General features: G+C 45.2%; 1 protein-coding gene across 1 annotated transcript in view; it reads left to right on the forward strand.

The window, feature by feature from the left end:
* The first annotated feature begins 1863 nt into the window (after positions 1–1863).
* Positions 1864–21752, forward strand: part of CFAP77 (cilia and flagella associated protein 77) — a 94424-nt gene continuing 74535 nt past the window's right edge. Inside the window, exon 1 of the mRNA XM_083596551.1 lies at positions 1864–2624. Within this exon, the coding sequence (XP_083452677.1) occupies positions 2439–2624 (186 nt within the window). The 5' untranslated portion in view covers positions 1864–2438. The remainder of the gene's footprint in view (positions 2625–21752) is intronic.

The raw sequence follows: 21752 nt of genomic DNA on the forward strand, positions 1-21752 counted from the left end.
CTAATGCAACCTTAATCGCTAAACAGAATCAGTGCCTCTTCCACGCACATCAAGTTAAAGGAGACTTTTCTATGTAAATGATCTGCTCATTTTGCGGATATGAATATTTACGCTCTGTCTACCAAACATAGGCATTTCATTTTCACCTGATGAAAATAAACTGCTCCGATATGCTCAACAGCTACTGGACCTTGCAATTTTTGCTTGCTACTTCATATTTGTGAGGGTGGGGCTATTCTGGCGCATAGGGAAGTAGAAAAGAGCATCAAAGGAGAGAAATACAAGATGACCAATTTGTCTACTGCATTCATACCTTAATTCCTCACACCCACCCACCCGCTCACACATCCAGTTTATTCTAAGATGAAAAAGGAAGGGAGTATCTCCTTTCTTCAAAATAACAGTTGATTGCCAAGACTGCTGCCAAGTGATTTTTCAGCCTAACTACTGCTTGGAGCAGGTGCTTGGATTCTCCCTTCCTCCCCAACTTCCATTCTGTGACCCCAAGAAGCAATTTTGCTGAGAGATAAAAGTTTTCTCAGAGGCCACACTAAGTTCAGTTTGGGAGGAGCGGAGAGCTCTAGTACTGTACTTTGTCTGGGAGGAAGTATGGAGGGGTAGAGTCTTTTGTATACTTTATGTTTGAATTTCTTCACTAAGGCTTTATTCCAGATTGTTTTATTTCATATTTTAATGTGTGGTAAACCGCTTTGAGATTTCTTCTTAAAAATATAAAGCGGTATAGAAATGAAATGAATAATAATTGTAGTTTTGTAAGGGGAACAGGGGCCTCTTAACAACTCTCAGCACCTTTAACAAACTACGTCTCCCATAATTCTTTGTTCGAAGTCATGTTTGTTTAAAGTGGTAGCATAACGCTTTTAATGTGGCCTTCCTCTCCCTTCTGGCTGTGATGGGGTGTGTGTGTGTGTGTGTGTGTGTGTGTTTAGAGCATTCTAGATTTTTAGCTTCAAAAACTTGGGCTATCCTTGATTGTCATAGCTCCCCCTTAATGGGTTTAAGTAAAATCCATGACTGCTTGTTCTCACAAATGGTAGAATGAAGTGACCCATAACTGTTGAGACCTGCAATTACCGCTAGTTCACCTGGTGATTGGTCAGTTTCTCCTCTATCTGTTCCAGGTTCCCATAGTTGCAAAGCAACTCCCCATAGTGACACTTTTGCCAAATAAATACATAACTACATACACACACACACACACACACACACACACACCACATCACAGCAGCTTTGTCCAGGTCTCCCCCCACCACACTTTTTAAAAGAACAACCTTTAATCTCCAAAGAACCTTGCTGTTGTTGTTTTTAATGTAACTAATCTAATTTAAAAGCTGTGTCAAGATATTTCTAATAATGAATGCAAAGTTGCATTTGTATACTATTTTTGATTTAAATGTTCTACTTTTCATTTTAAAATTATTTTTACTCCATTTATTTATTGCACACATTTTTCTCCAAGGAGCTCAAGGTGGCACACGTGGTTCACACCTCATTTAATCCCCATAACAGCCCTGTGAGGAAGGTCAGGCAGAGAGGCAGTGACTGGCCCAAGGTCAGCAGGAGAGCTTCATGGCTGAGTGAGGATTCAAATCCTGGTCTCTCCTAGGCCCAGCACTCCACTCACTTAACTGAGCTTTTCTTGAACAACTATGAATGTTTTTTCGTTTCTTGAGCACTATAGCTTGAATAGCTGTTTATGTGTTTGGATTATGATTTGCCCAGAACAGAGGCATTAATTCTCCAGATTATTGAGGGGCCCCAATGCAATGTTGTGCGACATCCTGGCATCGCATGTATGACATCGCAAGGAACCAGGGGGTGGAGCCGAACACCCTCTGAACATTGAGGTGGCCGGGCTCAAAAAATACATGGGGGGGGGGCTGTCTTGGCCTCTAGGAGTTGGCACCTATGGCCCTGAAAGTTCATGGCAGATTTGACAATCCATAAACTGGCACATGCTCCTAAATGCAAAGTTGCCCTGGGACTTCATGACTGCTGGCCCATCTTATCAGCCAGAGGGTTTTACAGTTTGATATGTCTGTGTGTGTGTGTGCTTTCTTGCACTCGGTTGTTTAGCAACCCCTTGCGCTGGTGTGGTGTTGCTGCGCCCTACCCTGCTGTTGGCTATTGTTTTATAAACACGGTTAGCGTCCCCTGTTGCCGCGACAACCAGCCTCACCATTCCCCAGAGAGGAGAAGGAGAGAGTGTATGTGTACGTTTGGTTCCTCAGGATTTCTTTTCCTTCTTTTCAAGGCCTTGACATAACCCAGAGGGGCGTCTCTCTACTCAATTTGCCTCTACATCCATTCTCTCCCCTCCAACGTGGTGCAGCCCAAAAAGAGCCGGGAGCCATTGCAAGATCCCTCTTGTTCCAGAGCAGTGGTGGGCATCTCAAGTGTGGCACCAGTGGGTAGCCATGGCAGCAGCCATCCCTGAGCAGAAGACCGCCCAGAAGGTGCGCCTGCCCCGGCGCCGCAGCGTCAGCCAAATCTGTCCTCCGCCACGGAGGCCAATGACTTTGGCAGAGTTGCACCCAGGCTGTGAGAACGAGCGGCTAGGAGTGGCCCGCGAGAGCATGCTCCAGAACCATCTCATCGCTAAGGTGAGGAGGCTATGGCGCGGGACTGGAGGGAGGTCCCCAGGCCGCTTTTGGGGACCTCTTGGGATTTGTGTATGTGGCATTTTCACAAGTTGATGGGACTGTCAGCAAAGTGACCTCTGACAGCCTTCGCACCCCCACCCTAGCTGCTTTGGGACATAGAGTTAGAGCATTGGTTCATCAGGCTCAGTGCTGTCTACACTGACTGGCAGAAGCTCTCAAGGGTTTTATGGAGTAACTTTCCTCAGCTCTACCTGGAGGCACCAGGGACTGCCACTGAGCTGTAGCACTAAAAACAAAGCAAGTTTCCAGTCCTCATTGTGTTTTAAAGGCTGATTAAAATAGGAACACAGGGAGCTGCCATAAAACTAAGTCAGGCCCACTGGCTCATCTGGTTCAGTATTGTCCACACTGAGTAGCAGCAGTTCTTCAGGGTTTTGGATAGGGGCCTTACCAAACCCCAGCAAGTTGAATTTGGGACTTTCTGACTGCAAAGCAGATGTTCTACCACTAAACTACAGCTCTTTCCCCTCCATTGAGCCTGACTGTAGCAGTAGCCATTTTCTATTTTGCTCTCTGGCAACCATGGCAACCTGTTTTCATATTAAGTTATGCCAGTCTTTAATCTACAGTAATAAACCGTAGAGAAAGTGAAGATCAACACACACCTATTCACAGCTTCTCACTGAGGGAATTTTACTTTCCTACAGTGATATGGAGTGGCGGCAGTTCAAAATGGCAGCTTTCACACCCAACTTCATGGTGCAGGGGCTCACATGGAAGCCACATGGTGGTGGTCTTGGGAGGGTGCAAGGTCTCCAGCAGCTGCCTGGGGCGGGCAGATAGGTTGATAAGGACTGCCCCTTAAATTGTGGATGCCAAGCACGTTTACATACATGCTGTCCAGTATCATTTGTTTAGATGTGACCTTTTCATTAGGGGTGTGTGGTGTGTGTGTGTGTGTGTGTGTGTGTGTATTTTCCTGTCTTCTCACTGCACTGGATTGGAATAATAATTTTAAGGTGCTTCAAGGCTGCCTTACAGGGAACATACAGTTTGCCACCAATTTTCTCCTATATGTTAGAAAAGGAACACCAATAAATGCTTTTATTTATTTGTTTGTTTATATTAAATAAATGTCTATACTGCCCATCATCCAAGGATCACAGGGAGTTTAAAATACAAAAATACATAACGTAGTAACAAACACAAACAATACTCTGCCCCATATACAGTTTCATTAGCCAAAGGCCTGGATGAAGATGAATGTTTTTGCCTGGTGCCCAGAGATATGTAATGAAGGCACTGGGCAAGCCTCCCTGGGGAGACCATCCCACAAACAGGAAGCCACCACAGAAAAGTCTCCCTCTCCTGTTGCCACCCTTCAGAGATGAGTGCAGGGTCTGGGATGGTTGTTAGCAAATAGCAGACATCAGGATTTGCTCGCTAATAAGATAAACTGGTTGGTATGGAAGGGAATGCAGGTTGACTACTTTTAGTAAACAGCAAAGTTCCAGTGGCCTTGAATATTGATGATAACACAGAATTAGAAGTGTGGGTGCCTGCAGGTGCCAGATTAAACACTAGAGGGAAGCATGTGATCAATAGTTTAAGGATGAGCTGAGATTCTGTTTCCTTTGCACAGTTGTTTATTGTATTCATATCCCACTTTTTGCTCCTGGTTCTTCTCCCCATCCTCATTTAACCTTCACAAAAACCTTGTGTAGCTAACTAGGCTGAGAGGCAGTACCTGGCCCAAGGTCACCCATTGAGCTTTCATGGCCAACTGGGGATTTGAACTCTGGTCTCCCAGGTATGGAGTATGGCACTGTAACTGTCAGTTTGCATTTCTTAGTGCAGAAAGTATTGATATGATGTGTAAAGACCTTTCCTATTCTAATTAACTCAAGAGGGTTATGGAACACCCACCCACCCCCCTCACACACAAAAACAAAGATCACCACAGCCAATCACAAACAAACAACCCCAACCTCTCTCACCACCAAAGGAACACAAGTGAACAGCAGAGAACCTGCACGAGCAATGCTGACACCAAACCTTACATACATTAAGTAAAATAGAAACATCCCCACCCCACCCTCACCCAGCTTTCCCTCCTCCACCTCTTTCCCCCTTTTCTTCCTAATGTCTCAACAAATGAAACTGATTTGTAAAAATGTTACATGGTAAAAATACGAGAGAGAGACATTACACATACTTTTGTAAATCAAGAATTTTTTTTAATAAAAATACATTATTAAAAAAAAGAGGGTTATGAAAGCTTCTCTGTGTGAAAGAAAAAGCAGAAGGTTCATGATGTTTGGGTTGATTACAGCGGGCTTAAAGTGGCTCTGCTGTCCCTTTCAGTCAAGGCCATGCTGAGTATAAAAATAAGGACAGAAGGAGCGTGGGTTTAACTTTATCTTTCTATCTCTTTTGCTTTGGTGTTTTGTACGCTCGGGTTGTGAACATGATCTGTGCGGGAGGCATGTTTGCAACCTGCAGCGTTTGCAACCCGCAGCGCCATGTCTGCTCACGCACGCACGGGTAACGATTTGAATTTTTAAATTTTGTTGGGGGAACCCATACTTCAAGATCCAAAGGGGGATTCAGATCATCTTCTTATTACTGCGTTAATGTCCAAATCAGTCCCAATGTCCAAACAAAATTCATAATTCTATCCAGTCTTATTTTGGTGTTTCCACATCATATCTTGTTCATATAATTTCTATTTTTCCTTTACGATCTCTTCTGTTAGTCTCCTTAAGCCGATAAGCAAAATAATAATCCTGTGTGGATTTCCCGTTCCTCCACTAAGTCCAGATGGTTTCCATATATCTCCTTCGTAGATAACATCGCTCTTTCCATCATAAATTTGGCATTTGTCGCTCTTAAGTCCCACCGAGAAGTTGATCCACGATATGTAAACAACTCTATTTCTCTCTTTCTCCTCCCAGACCCAAGAGCTCCAACAATGCCTCCCAAAATGGCGACGGCATTTTTAACTGCGTCATTCCAAAACTCTTAGCTTTCCAGCTTCATCTTGAAACATTGCTTTGGTTCGAAAGTTTATCTCCACACAGCCTTAAATCCACAGCTTAAGTCCTTAGTTTCTGACTCATTAGGGGAGGGGATTCTTGTTAAATCACATAAGAAAAAGGAAGGCAGGTTTTTCCCCCCCTCCCCCCTCAGTCATACCGTATCTTGACGTATCTTCTCATATTTTATTCTTGTCTTGTTATCAGAGATCTCTTCTGTCAGCAGTCTTTACTCCCCTTTTTCCTTGAAGCGTGTGCAATTTATCTCGTCCAAATTGTTTCTTTTGAAGATGCTTGCAACTAGCGGCGCAAATCAGGGACGGCGTCCAGGAGTGCCGGAATCCCACAGGAGGGCTTTGTGCCTAGTGCCCCCACCCCCACAAATTCGGGGGTGGTATAGGGCACAGCAGGCAAGGGCCGTCCCCCCCACAATCCTGGGGGGGTTAAGGAGGCTAATTACCCCCATCATAGCCTCCAAATACCGTATTTTTCGTCCCATAGGACGCTCCGTCCCATAGGACGCACCTAGTTTTTTGGGGGGGAAATAAAGGAAAATTTATTTTTCTTTATTTCCCCCCCAAAACCAGGTCGGGGAAACCGAACCAGGTCGAGGAACAGTGGGATGGCGGCACTGCGCCTCCCTGCTGTCCCCCGAGCTTGTGGGGCTGGCCGATCTCTGCCCGGCGCGCGGGGCGCTCTGCTTCAGCGCGCCCTGCCTGCCGGGCGGCAGGCTGCTATCCGCAGCGTGGGGAGCCCTGCGGGGAACTCCTGCAGGGCTCCCCACGCTGCGGATGTCTGCCCGGCGCGAGGGGCGCTCTGCTTCAGGGCGCCTCTCGCGCCAGGCGGCAGGCTGCTATCCGCAGTGTGGGGAGCCCTGCAGGGAACTCCTGCAAGGCTCCCCACGCTGCAGATGTCTGCCCGGCGCGAGGGGCGCTCTGCTTCAGGGCGCCTATTGCGCCGGGCGGCAGGCTGCTATCCGCAGCGAGGGGAGCCCTGCGGGGAACTCCTGCAGGGCTCCCCACGCTGCGGATGTCTGCCCGGCGCGAGGGGCGCTCTGCTTCAGGGCGCCTCTCGCGCCAGGCGGCAGGCTGCTATCCGCAGTGTGGGGAGCCCTGCGGGGAACTCCTGCAGGGCTCCCCACGCTGCGGATGTCTGCCCGGCGCGAGGGGCGCTCTGCTTCAGGGTGCCACTCGCGCCGGGCGGCAGGCTGCCTAGGCTGCGGATGTGTTCCCGAAGCGCCGGGCGCTCTGCTTTCAGCGCGCCCGGCGCTCCGGGAAGCAGGCTGCCATCCGCAGCCTAGACAGCCCTGCGGGAACCCCCGCAGGGCTGCCTAGGCTGCGGATGTCTTCCTGAAGCCTGGAGAGCGAGAGGGGTCGGTGCGCACCGACCCCTCTCGCTCTCCAAGCTTCAGCGAAAGCCTGCATTCACCCCATAGGACGCACCCAGATTTCCCCTTCATTTTTGGAGGGGAAAAAGTGCGTCCTATAGGGCGAAAAATACGGTACCGCGTGTGGGTCGGAGAGATGTTATTGTCAGCCATCTTCCGATGCGCCACCTGGTGGCACTTCTGCGCATGCGCAAAGCGTGATTTAGTGCTTCTGCGCATGCACAAGTGCCGAAACCGGGAAGTCACCTGTTCCGGTACTTCCGGGTTTCGGCGCATCCGTAACCCGAAAATGCGCAACCTGAAGCGTCTGTAACCTGAGGTATGACTGCATATAGTGTTAAGGTTTAGTCTTATTATAAGTTGTTGTAAGTTTAAATTAAGTCTGCTGCAACTGGATTTCTTATGGCCAGTGCCAATCCTGAACGGATTTGTGACCATTATGCTCATTTGCCTTCAGTAGCAGAAAAGCTCTGCTGGATGAAATTCAATTCCCTCTGGTCTATTTTTTGGGAATCCTGCAACATGTTTAAGTTTTTACTCTGCTAACTAAACGTTGGAATCAGCTCTGGATCAATATTGAGTAGAATTTCATGACAGTAACCACTACACTATGCTGGTTCCAACAGAGTATGGAGCAGAAATCTCTAGGCCTAGTGATAGCAATATATATTATAGCAATATATATTATTATAACACCTCTACAAAGAGATCTGGTAGCCTGTTTGTTAGTGGGCCAAGTTTAAGGCATTGCCCTTAACAACTTGGGACCAGTTTACTTTTGGGATTGCTTTAACCCATACATGCCCACTCAACTGCATTGATCCGCAGAACTGGCATAAGAACGTAAGGTGATCCTGCTGGATCAGGCCAATGGCCCAACTTGTTCAGCATCTTGTTCTTATAGTGGCCAACAAAATGGCCCTATGGGAAGCCCATAAGCAAGACCTGAGTGCAACAGCATTCTCCCTTCCTGTGGTTCCCAACAACTGGTATTTGGAATCATTGCTGCCTCCACCTTTGGAGACAGATCATACCCATTGTGGCTAGTAGCCACTGATAGCCTTCTCCTGCTCCATGAATTTGTCTAATCCTCTTTTAAAGTTGTCTGTGTTGGTGGTTAGGGACGTGGGTGGCGCTGTGGTCTAAACCACAGAGACTAGGGCTTGCCGGTCAGAAGGTCGGAGGTTCGAATCCCCGCAACGGGGTGAGCTCCCGTTGCTCGGTCCCAGCTCCTGCCAACCTAGCAGTTCAAAAGCACGTCAAGTGCAAGTAGATAAATAGGTACTGCTCCGGCGGGAAGGTAAACAGCGTTTCCGTGCGCTGCTCTGGTTCGCCAAAAGCAGCTTAGTCATGCTGGCCACATGACCCAGAAGGTGCACGCCGGCTCCCTCAGCCAATAAAGCGAAATGAGCGCCGCAACCCCAGAGTTGGTCACGACTGGACCTAATGGTCAGGGGTCCCTTTACCTTTATGTTGGTAGTTATAACTGTCATCACTGGAGTGAGTTCTATAGTTTGACTATGCACTGTGTGAAGAAGTACTTTTGGTCCTAACGTTCAGGAGTTCTAGTGTTTGGAGAGAGGGAGAAAGGCTTTTCTTTTTCCTATCCACTTTCTCTATGCCAGGCATAATTTTATAAGCATCCATCATGTTGCCTCTTACCTTTTCTCTAAACTAAAAAGTCCCAAATGCTGAAACCTTTCTTTATAGGGGAGTTGATCGTTTCGCCGCTGTTTTAGGTGTCACACAATACTTGTTCCACACTTTTAACAAATCAGCCTCTTAATGCAGTAGTACCTATACTTTGGAACTCCCTGCCTATTGACATCTGGCAGGCACTTTCACTGTGCTCTCCTGTTTGGTTAGGCAGACCTCCCCAGAATGTAGAATGTTAATGAGTGTTTTATTTCTTTTTAGCTACTGTTGATTTTAATCATCTTTAAAAACACTGAAAGTACCTGTTTAACTGTTTTTTGTTTATAATTTTATTTTATTTTTTCATTTTTGTAAACCTGCTTAAAGGTTTTCTGTATACATTTTGTTAAATAACATCTGAAAGATTAATGACCAGGAGTGTTATTAGGTAACATGACTATTCTATTATTTTTATTGCCTTCCTATCCCACCTTTTCTCCCAAGGAGTTCAAGATGCCATGCATGGTTCTGCCTCTTCTCATTTAATCCCCACAACAACCCTGTGAAGTAGATTAAGCTTGGAGTCGGTGATTGGCCTAAGTGATACCCAGCAGGCTTCATGGCTGAGTGAAAGACTTGAACCCTGGTCTCCCAGGCACCGTTGTCTGACACTCTAACCACTACACCGTACAATATGTGCATGCCTGCAGCTTCCAGTCATAGCCCATACTGAGGATGTGTCCTGTTAGCTGCCCAAGGGTGCCAACTGCTGAAGCCAAGCCTGTTAGTCATCATCACCATCAGATTGCACTTTCCACATACAAACTGTGTAACAAGATTACAATTTAGAAGTTAAAACAAGGCTGAAACCCACCAAACACTGCTCTCTTGAAACTCAACCCCATCAAAATTTAGCAGGACTCACTGCAGAAAATGTGTTTCGACATCAGAGCATATCCAGTTACCTCCTTTTTAGAAATCTAGTCTGTGGGATGATGCCTCACTGTCCTCAAAAAATCACTTTGCCTCTTCTGTTCATCCCTCCAAAATAAATATATTTATGGCAATGCTGCCACCCTCTGTTTTAGCAACACCAAGCGTGCCTTTTCTGCAGCACCTACTTTCTTCTTCCTCCTCTAGGTGGCAACCTCTCATAAGTTTCCTTATTTCACTGCCTTTATCCATAGCATAAGATGCCGTTTTTTAAAAAAGAGAAAAGTTTGCTTATAACAGGACTGGAAGAAACTGTGTCCCTCCAGATGGGTTGTTTTTTTTTACTACAACACCTATCAGTCCCAGGCCACATAGCCAATGGTCTGGGATGATGGGAGTTGTAGTCCAACCACACCTGAAGAGGCATAGGTTCCCTGTCCTTGCTTTTACATATATTTACATCCTGGGGGCAAGGTGGGGGATTGGCCTGATCATAAAATGAAAGAATTTGGAAAGGGTTGCTTAAAACTGTAACATGACTGCAGTTCTGAGTGGTACATCCATCCTCAGATCCATAAAATAAGAAACAGACCAAGGCAATATTATGGGGGCCTTTTTCTACCCCAGACTGAATTATCAGGGTAGTGTAATTTCCCAAAGCAAAGCCATATGCAATTATATCAAGAGAAGAGCCTCTTATGCGCTGCACTTGAGAAAGTGGATGGGATGTTTAAAAAGGGGGGATAGGGGACAGAGAAGAACCATTGAAATAATGGAGCCATTGAAATTAATGCACATGATTAATTTAGACCCATTAGTTCCAGTAGGTCTACTCTGAGAAGGACTTAAGTTGGTGGCAACCCTTTATACTTAAATTTGCACAGCATGCTAACAATTACACTGCATTATTTTCTAGCTTTTTCTATGATTTGTTTTATTTTCCTAATCCAGTCAGATGCAGTGAAAATCGGGATATAAACTTTTAAAAAACAAATAAATTGCCATTAAAAAAATTCCCAGAACCTGGTGGGGATCCAACTGAGTCAGGATCCTGGCAGCTGCCGGACTCTGGGGTTATGGCAGTACCCTAGACAAGAATGTCCATTTCCCTTTCTCCAATAAGAATGAACAGGAAATACCCAGTGATCTGTCCAGTGTACAGATGGTCAGCAATCAAAACAGTTTTATCTAGAGATGTAACATTTCTGGAAATGCTGATATTTCGAAGAGTGAAAACCCTCCACATTACAGTGGTACCTCAGGTTATAGACGCTTCAGGTTACAGACTCTGCTAACCCAGAAATAGTACCTCGGGTTAAGAACTTTGCTTCAGGATGAGAACAGAAATCACACAGCAGCGGCGCGGCGGCAGCGGGAGGCCCCATTAGCTGAAGTGGTGCCTCAGGTTACGAACAGTTTCAGGTTAAGAACGGACCTCCAGAACGAATTAAGTTCTTAATGTGAGGTACCACTGTATTTCTATATATAAAAAGCATAGTTCATCCTCAAAACACCCTGAAATATTAAAGGAAACCACTGAAATATTCACAGTGTTTTCTTGGATGCCTTGCACAAAGTTAGATTCTGTCCTTTGGGTTCAGAATCAAAAGGTAAGGCAGATTTCACCAATCTGGTGCCTCCACTTCCTTGGGACTATAGCTGACATCCGCCTTAGCCAATACTAAAAATGGTTCCTCGCCCCTGTCTTAATGTGAGGAGCTATTCAATAGTGGAACAACATGGAAGTTTAGAAGATGTTGAATACCCACCTGGTGGGGTTGTGGCAGTTGCACTGAGCAAAGGGTTAGACTAATTTACCACCAGGGTGCCTTCTTTTTCAGTGATACAGAAGCAGTGAGCAAACTGGAGCTGCCTGTGCTATTGTTGTTTAGCTGGCCTCGCCCCTTGAAAGTTACCCTGCCTCATGTGGCAGCTGCTGAATGGTGCTGAATGGACAGAGTTCTGTGTCTGTGTTCATGTGCCTTGCAGCCGGTTGTACAGCCTCTAATCCAGTGGTGGCTTTTGCAACTGGTGGGGCAGAAGGCAGGGAGCCTACCAGTAGATGGTGCCAGAGAGCCAATGACAGGCAGAACCAATTACCGTATTTTTCGCTCTATAACACGCACCCGACCATAACACGCACATAGTTTATAGAGGAGGAAAACAGGAAAAAAATATTCTAAATGAAACAGTGGATATATGATTTTTGTGGTTCATGCTGTGGCCACAGACATGTGATCTGACAGTGAGTTTGGAGTAGCCCAATGCAAAAATCCTGAGGATCCATGTGGATCCATGCTTTGTAACCACGTTTTTGCACCACTGCTGCCCCAGGCAACAGTGGGTGCATGATTTTTTTGGTGCAAGATGTAGCCATGGACATGCTATGTGATCTGATGGTGAATTTGGGGTGACCCAGTGCAAAAATCCTGAGGATCCATGTGCATCTGTGCTTTGTAACCACGTTTTAAGTGGGGAGGGAAGGAAAAGCACTCAAGGGACAAGGAGCACGCGTTGGGTGGGTGGAGAAGGATTTCTGCTAATAATGAAGAAGAGGGCTATAAGGGGAGAAGGCTCCTCTCCTCTCCCACTTTGCTCCTTTAAAGCAAGCAGGCTCTGCTTTTCTTTCTCCTCCCCGCTCATCCCCGGCTTAGCGAGCTGAAAAACTTTGCTGCTATGTAGCGAGCTGAGTGGGGAGGAGAGAGGGACAGAGAGCCTGCTTGCTTTAAAGGAACCAACCGGACAGGAGCTGTTTACACTCGTGTAAGCGCCTCCTCTCCTCTCCCGCTTTGCTCCTTTAAAGAAGCAGGCTCTCTGTCCCTCTCTCCTCCCCACTCAGTGGCTCTTCTCCCGCTTTGCTGTTTCAAAGCGAGCCACGGAGGAGGGAAGGAAGGGGAACCATGGATCCTCTGCTCACGACTGCAGCAGACCTCCCCCCCGCCGCCACCACCCGTAGGCATTCCCTCCATAACATGCACAGACATTTCCCCTTACTTTCTAGGAGGAAAAAAGTGAGTGTTATGGTGTAAAAAATACGGTAATTCAATTTTGTCTCCATCTTCCTTCCTGATGAGTTATATAAAGGACAAAAAGAAGACCATCATATAAAGCTCCATGATACCATGGTGAACAGACATGGCTTTCCCTAGAGAATTCTGGGAGCTGTAGTTTGGGAAGAGTGCTGAGAGCTGCTTGGAGGGCCCTATTCCCCTCACAGAGTTACAATTCCCAGAGCGATTTAGCAATCAGTCACTCTTCCCTGAGAACTCTGAGAAATATAGCTCTGGGAAGGGAATAAGGTAAAGGACCCCTGACAGTTAAGTCCAGTCACGAACGACTCTGGGGTTGCGACGCTCATCTTGCTTTACTGGTCGAGGGAGCCAACGTTTGTCCGCAGACAGTTTTTCCGGGTCATGTGGCCAGCATGACTAAGCCTCTTCTGGCGAAACCAGAGCAGTGCACGGAAATGCCGTTTCCCTTCCCGCCGCAGCAGTACCTATTTATCTACTTGCATTTTGATGTGCTTTCAAACCGCTAGGTTGGTAGGAGCAGGGACCGAGCAATGGGAGCTCACCCCGTTGCGGGGATTCGAACCGCCAACCTTCCGATCGGCAAGCCCTAGGCTCAGTGGTTTACACCACAGCCTCCTAACAACTCTCGGCACCCTTCACAAACTACAGCTCCCGGAATTCTCTGGGGGAAACCATGACCGTTTTAAAGTGGTATCTTAGTGCTTTAAATGTTTAGTGTGAGTGTGGCCTGAAACTAAGGATGAAGCTGAGAGCCAGTGCTTCCCCCCTGGACTGTTTTTAAGTAAGGTAGGCAGGTGAGGGCAGACTGAGCTTGGTGGAGCAGTGTCCCATATACCCTAACATATGAGCTTCCACTGCCCTAAGCTGAATCCTTCAGGTGCAATGGAGGATGCTGAAGGAAGATTCAGCAGCTAGTGTGGTCAGTTTTTGCACATAGAAATGGAGAGAGGGGAGGAATACGTCATCTTGTCCTGCAAAATGTTTTGGACTATTCTTGCAGAGTTGTCTTTGTTATGCAATGAATTTATGTGCTCCACTGTGACGAGTGTAAGTTATTTTAATCTGTCAGTCCCTTCTATGTGGTTTCAAGACCGGCTGAAATGACAGGATAATGACCATACATTATGGTGCCTTAAAGCACTGATATGCACTGAAATACAATTCCCTCCCTCTTGTGTCTGAGGGCCATCAAAGAGTTATCGCTGCATACACACCAACATTTAATGCGTATGACTATCTCAAAGGATCCTGGGAACTATGGGTTGCTGCACATAGAGCTACAATTTCCAGCACCCTTGATAAGCTACAGTTCCCAGTGTTCTTTGAGGGAAGCCACATGCTTTGAATGTCTAAGGTAGCATTTGGCCACATCCTACTCAGAACAGGCCCACTGAAATTAACAAATTTGAAGATGACACCAAACTGGGAGGGGTGGCTAATGCCACAAAAGACAGAATTGGGATTCAATATTACCTTAACAGATTGGATAACCCTAGTTCTCCAAAACTAACACAATACAGTAGTACCTCGGGTTACAGACACTTCTGGTTACAGATGCTTCAGGTTACAGACTCCACTAACCCAGAAATAGTACCTCGGATTGAGAACTTTGCTTCAGGATGAGAACAGAAATCGTGCGGTGGTGGTGCTGCGGCCGCGGGAGGCCCCATTAGCTAAAGTGGTGCCTCAGGCTAAGAACAGTTTCAGGGTAAGAACGGACCTCCAGAATGAATTAAGTTCTTTACCCGAGGTAGCATTGTATATTTCAACAGGGAAAATGTAAGATTGTGCACTTAGTAGTACAAGTGAAAAGGATTTAGGGGTCTTAGTAGACTACAAACTTAACATGAGTTAACAGTGTGCTGCAGCAGCAAAAGAAGCAAATGCTATCCTAGGCTGCATCAACAGAAGTCTAATGTCCAGATCAAGGGAAGTAATAGTACTGCTCTATTCTGCCTTGGTCAGACCCCACTTGGAGTCCTGTGTCCAGTTCTGGGCGCCACAATTTAAAAGGGATATTGACAAGCTGGAACGTGTGCAAAGGAGGGCAACCAAGATGATCTGGAAACAAGACTTATGAGGAATGGTTGAGGGAGTCAGGTATGTTTAGCCTGGGAAAGGGGAGACAGAGGCGATATAAGAACCATCTTCAAATATCTAAAGGGCTGCCCCATGGAAGATGGAGCAAGTTTGTTTTCTCCTGCTCTGGAGGGTAGGACCAAAACAAGGAGATTCTGACTAAACATCAGGAAGAACTTTCTGACAGTAAGAGCTGTTCAACAATGGAACCCTTGGGAGGTGATGGACTCTCCTTCCATGGAGGTTTTAAAGCCGAGGTTGGATGGCAAACTATCATGGATGCTTTAGTTGAGATTCCTCATCGCAGGGGATTGAACTAGTTGACCCTCAGGGTCCTTTCCAACTCTACAAGTTTATGATTCTATAAGTTATCCATGCCTATTAACTTCAATGGGTCTACTCTGATTAGGACTCGTATTGAATACTTAATAGTCAAATTTCCTTAATATAATGAATTCTTATATGTCATTTTCACTAATATATGAATTTTTATGCATACTTTACTCTGGGATTTGCACTTTTGTAAGCATTACTTGGCTGAGCAGCTGCATTGCAAAATTTGGAGAAGTGTGAACTTTGAAAGATGGCCGCATTTTGGTTCGCATATAGTTTTGGAAACGGCGAAGTTGGTAGGTTGGCCTTTAAACGTGAACTGGAACACATTCTCCCCCCATCTCTAGAGAGCTGGGAGGTAGTGGCATCATAAGGGTGGTAGCCTGGGGCAGAAGCCTAGAGCCCCACTTGGGTCTCCAAACACAACAGGGCTGGCTTATTACCTTTGAAAATTTAGCATCTAAAGAAGGAACCATTAAGTCAAGAGTCTTCACCACATGACTCTTTAACAGAAAGATCCTGTACTCTGCTATATCAGTGAATGGGGCAGACCTGAGTTTAGACACAGATGCCTGCCCCCAAACCACCATCATGTGCAGTTTGTCCTTGAATTATGGCTTAAAAGAGGAAACATCCCCACTCCAAGAACTAGGTGTTGTCAACTTTTGCACTTGGGTTACCTGAAGGAAATTGTGTGCCCCAGGCAACCATACAAAGTGAGCAGCTCTTTCCAAGCCAGAATTAAAACTCTCTTTTTTTGGCCCCTCAAATTGAGGACAGTATTTTATCAGGATCAGGTACAAGGAGAGGGGACGACGACGAAACAAACAGGACCTTCCCTGGGAAATGGGGACAGTTGGAGCGTATGAATCGAGAGGATAAAATAGTTATTATCAGATTAGCCTCCGCCATGAAAAGCACAGTCCCACATCCCTCTCCTAGTTAGTTAGCATTTAGATAGGATGGCACCACGGCTACACAATAGACATCAAAGCCTGAACTCTTGGGCTCAGCAAGAGGGATTAATTTCTTTAACCAACACGCCTGCTTTGGCCTCTTCTCATTACCCCTGCCTTGTCATCCTCAATGTTAGATTTGATTGAAGATTATACCATTTAGGCCTTTCCCCCTCTTTGCCACTGAAAAGGGGAGAGAGGAGAAAAAAAAATCCCTCCCAGCCCTATTGAATTGTACATTCTTCAGCTGGGCCGACGTCAATACTCGTCCACCCCCGCTTCCTAATTCTGCTTCATTTAAACTTCATCAACTTTTTCAATCAAGTGGAAAGATCTTGAAATGGGGTCCATAAGCAGAAAGCCAAAAGCCTTCTCTTTTTGTCAGATAATTTATGCGGTTTTCTTCCCCCCCAAAGACACCACCCGCCCTGCTCACTCTTTTCTCTGGTCTCCTCCCCCCTCCTTTTCCCTTTCTAATTCCTTCTCCTTTTCGCTCCCTTTCCTTGATGCTGCAAATGAGATTACAGTATTTAAATGACTATGATAATCAATCCGGGGACCTTGAGCCAAGATTGAGGTTAATTTTTCTTAGCAGAACAAAGAAAGCATGATGTCTCAAGGGAGATTTGGAGGTGCAATCTGTGTTTGTCGATCTCCCCCACCCCACTCCCCACTCCCTGAAAATCCAGCTTTTGGAAGCTTTCCTTGTGACTAACTAGGAGGGCTGTTGATGATTTTTTTCCCCGTTTTCCAACCAACAGGGCCCTAAGAGAGAAGAAATGTAATTTAGAGCTGATAAACAGCTAACCACCTTCAATCAACAATTTTAATAGGGAAAGAAGTCGCTTAGATGGTGTGATGGGCGATATAATGAAACAGCTATCATTTACCGTGGTTATATTTAAGCACACCTTTGAATCACTTCTCTGCGCCCCCCCCCCATAAGAGCGGGGGGGGGGAGTGTGAGTATTCTACTGCTGAAAACTTTTGGAAAGAGCAAAACTAGAACAATCTGTACAGATCTTAGGCAACTAAAGCTTTTTCTTATGGTTTCACAAACTACAATTTCTGAGTGGTAAGCAACTCCAGGGGTTCCAATGCTTACCCAGAGTTCAGTTCAAGGTGGCTTACATGGTTGTCCACCCCCCCCCCTTTAATCTCCACAACAAATCTGTAAAGTGGGTTAGGCTGAAAGGCAGTGACTGGTTCAAGGTCACCCAGAGAAGTTCCATGACTGAGTTGGGATTTGAACCCTGGTCTCCCAGGTCCTAGTCTGGCATCCTAACTGCTGCACCACACTGGCTCTGATTTCCTTGGAGAGAAGGTCAGTGGAGCCTGTGGTGTCTTTGGGGTGTGTGGCTTTATTTACGTATATATACAACCTGAGTTTAGGATGGCGGGGGTCACAGCATTAACACTCCATAGGTCTTCTCTCCCCATTAGGTTTTGAGGAAGATCACCCATAGCTTTGGGGTCCAGCATAGAGCAAGTCTCTGTTTCTTCAGCTTCCAGCATCAGCCAAAATTCACACAGCCCCCCTTCGCATGTAGGTCTTCAGGCTTTGATGGCATGGCATTGAGCCAGGTGAGGTAGGATAAGGCCCACCTATTTATCTTGATAGGGATGTGGATGACGCTGTGGTCTAAACCACAGAGCCTAGGGCTTGCCGATCAGAAGGTTGGCGGTTTGAATCCCCACGACCGCTGTTCGGTCCCAGCTCCTGCCCACCTAGCAGTTTGAAAGCACATCAAAGTGCAAGTAGATAAATAGGTACCGCTCCATCGGGAAGGTAAATGGCGTTTCTGTGCGCTGTTCTGGTTTGCCAGAAGCAGCTTAGTCATGCCCAGGAAGCTGTCTGCGGACAAACGCCAGCTCCCTTGGCCTATAGAGCGAGATGAGCGCGTAACCCCAGAGTTGTCCATGACTGAACCTAACGGCCAGGAGTACCTTTACGTTTACCTTTATTTATCTTGATGGCAACAGGCAACTTTTTTAGACATGTACATGGCAGCACTGAACTTCCATGGAAATTGGTCTGACTGGTTTAGCATGTTTCCTCTTATAGATACTGACCTGTGATCACATGTGCATTATCTGGACTGACCTCCACAAACCTATAACACTATCTAAGGTGAGAAAATGCACCATTGAGGAGAGGAGAGCAGGGTCATATCTGGAGCCCACACCCCAACACCCATGCATTCAGAAGGCTGCATGAACAGACTCCCATGCACATATGCTTCTGCAGGTTTTCAGGGGCAGGGTAGGCAAAGATACTGTCCTTTGATGGGTCATAAAATCATTGAATTGTAGAGTTGGAAGGGGTTATAAGGGTCATCTAATCCAACCCCCTGCAATGCAGGAATCTTTTCACCTGATGTGAGGCTTGAACCCATGACCCTGAGATTAAGAGTCTTATGGTCTACCAACTGAGCTATGCCAATAGGGTCCTAATGGGTGGACAATGGTCCGAGAAGCACCAGGTGCCTGATTCTAGCTGCCATTTACATTCCTTATAAGCAGGCCTGGCTCCAGCAGTTAGCCAAACTGGGCACTGGTTGAGGGTCCCAAGGGTTTGGAAGGCCCATCCCCACCACACTACCATTCACACCCTCCAGGCCACCATCGATTATGAGGCCCTGGACTGCAGCCTGCTCAGCCCATATGTAAATCTGGTACTGCCCACACCACACATCAAATCAATCTGCACTCTATCCAAGCCCCCCAAAACTATGCACATTCAGTGCCTGCTTTGTGTGCTGGAGACACCAAGTTCAGTCTCTGGCATCTCCAGCTATGGCTTGGAGGGACTCCTTATCTTAAAGTCCAGAGAGCTGCTTCCAGTTGGTGTAGATAATACTGAGCTAGGTGGAACAGTTCAGTATTAGGCAGCTTCCTATGTACTATGATTTTATAACAGTTACACAAGTGCATACTTTAGTAAAGTTCGTGGAGGCTTTAAAGCTACTCAGAATCAAATGATAAAACAATACAAGTGTTCAGATCACTTGTGTCCATCATTATAGCGTGCATTTTGAGAACCAGTGAGGATTCTTTTATATCATTGTGAATAGCAATATTATTTTTGACTTTTTATGAAAATAATAATGAGTAAGCAATATGAAAGTGGTGCTAGTAAATGAAAGTGACCCAAAAACCCCCAAACCCAAACAGAGGGAAATATTCAATGGCTTTGCACAGCCGGCAAAAACAGCCCTACATAATCTCTTGGATACAGAACATTCATGTTTACAAATAGAAGAAAATCAAGTAGACGAAACAGAGCAGTCTGAGCAGACTGACAAACAACCAGTTTATATCAAAGCACAGCCTCCCAAGAACTTTGATGAGAACTCTTGTCAGTAACTACCACTACAATACAGAAATTTCTAAGGAGAGTGACAATGAAGTGGCAAGACCTACAGACAAATAATTAATACAAGGCGCAGAAGGAACACGGCACGAGATAGTTACACCAAAAGAAGTAGTTCAAGCTCATTACCGTTTTACATTATTTGGAAACAAAGCAAATCATCTCAGTGGAAACCCTAACACTGCAGACACAAAAATACCAACTGTTCATGCTACTAGTGATTTCAGAGACAATAAAGACGTAGGTTTATGGACCACATTGAATAACGAGAAATACATACTCGACTGAGAAAGGTCCATCATAATGTCAGCACTGGGATAGACCATTTACTACTCTGAAGCAAGCCATGCCTTCTTCTGCTCAAATAATTTATTCTATTCCACCAAAGTAAATGGAGAAACCTACCCTCAAGAATGGCTAGTGTATTCTCCCACAAAAGGAAAAGTCTACTTTTTTGCAAACTTTTTTTGTAACCAGACTAGCTTTAGCTTCTACTGGATTCATCAAACCCAGAGAAACTCAGAAAATATGAACTCTACGCTAACATACTTAACAAGAAAGCATGGTCAGATGCTCACATCAAAACTCGAAGAGCAAATCAAAGCAGAGCAGGATTACTGGAGGCACGTACTTCAGTGAGTTATTGCAGTGATTTCTCTTTTGGCAGAACGTAGCCACTTTGGGGGAAATTATTTTCTCCAAATAATGGTAACTTTCTGGAATTGCTTAAATTAGTTGCCACCTTTTCTGTGTGATCTCATAAATCAGTATGGAGGTAAAGGCTTTGGTCACTCATCATACTTATCCAAAGCCATATGTGAAGAGATTATCCAGGTGATGGCTAATACAGTTCAAGAAGCAATACTGAGCGACTTCAAACTGGCAGGTTATTTTTGTTTATTAGTCAATTCAACACCTGATGTTTCCCATGTTTTTCAATTTACTGTTATTGTTAAATATGTTTCTCTTCATGGTGGATTATGAGCTCAACACTTTCTGAGTCTTTTTGAGCTGAAAGATCACACCAGTGAAAGTATGGCTGAGCTGATACTGAACTTGAAATAGATTCCAGCAAATGTAGAGGACAGTCATATGACAATGCAGCCAATATGGCTGGCAAGGATAACAGAGTTCAACAAAATGTTCTGGAGAGAAACAAGTTTGCAAGGTTTATTTTACTTCTCAGCTTCTACAAAAAGATGGGCGATGATAAAAAAAAAAATTGCCTCTTGAGTCAAAAGTCCCTAAACATTTATCAGACACAAGATGAGAGGCTCATGCCAAAGCTACTGCAGCTATTAGCAAAAGTTATGCTAACAATGTTGAATCGCTAATCATATTTACAGGAAAATCCAGACATATGACAGGAGATACAGTGGTACCTTGGGTTAATTTGTTCCGGAGGTCTGTTGTTAACCTGAAACTGTTCTTAATCTGAGGTACCACTTTAGCTAATGGGGCCTCCTGCTGCCACCGTGCGATTTCTGTTGTCATCCTGAGGTAAAGTTCTTAACCCAAGGTACTATTTCTGGGTTAGCGGAGTCTGTAACCGAAGTGTTTGTCACCTGAGGTGTTTGTAACCCAAGGTACCACTGTACTATGTAGATGACAGGCTGAAACTTTTCTGCAGAAAATTGAATAATTTGAATTCATGCTTCACCTTTGGACCAATTTCATAAAGTTAACAAGGCACTCACAAATTTCACAAATTTTGTTGAGCAAATATTTACAGCTCACTATTGCGGCTTGTATCTAACATTCAAGCTAATTTTGATGAAATTGAACAGCGAACAAAATTTACTCTACCAGATGTAGAGTAGACAAAACTGTCAAAGAAAGCAGAGATTCTAGGGGTGTGGGGAAATTGTGAGATAGCACCTGAAAACTTAGATGAACTTTCTCCAAAAGACAAGTTTAAGGAAAATTAATTATCCCTGTCATGGATGCTCTTGAAGCCAACCTAAACAGAAGGGCAACAGTATATACAACTGTAGCTGACAATTTTTCATTTGTGCTGAACCTTCAAGCAACCAAGGAACATATTCACAATGGCATTGTGATTTTGGTGCAAAGTATCCAAAGCATGTTGACCTTAGTCTAGTCAACAAACTCTTGCACTTCTACCTGTACATCAATCAGCTCACCCTGAAAAAGAAAATTTCACCCACCAAGATATGTATCAAGTAATATTTCAGAAGAAAATTCAGACAGCTTTTCCAACTATGTTTAATTGGTTACAAAACGTACCTACAAAATATCATTTTTTAGTCTAAAAAGGATAAAAATCTACAGTCAACAATGTTCCAAGATCGATTGTGTGATCTAAGCATTCTCTGCATAGAAATGATAAATTGTGATTTACTTA

Source organism: Podarcis filfolensis (genome assembly GCF_964270895.1).
Source record: "Podarcis filfolensis genome assembly, chromosome: Z".
NCBI classification, from domain to species: Eukaryota; Metazoa; Chordata; class Lepidosauria; order Squamata; family Lacertidae; genus Podarcis; species Podarcis filfolensis.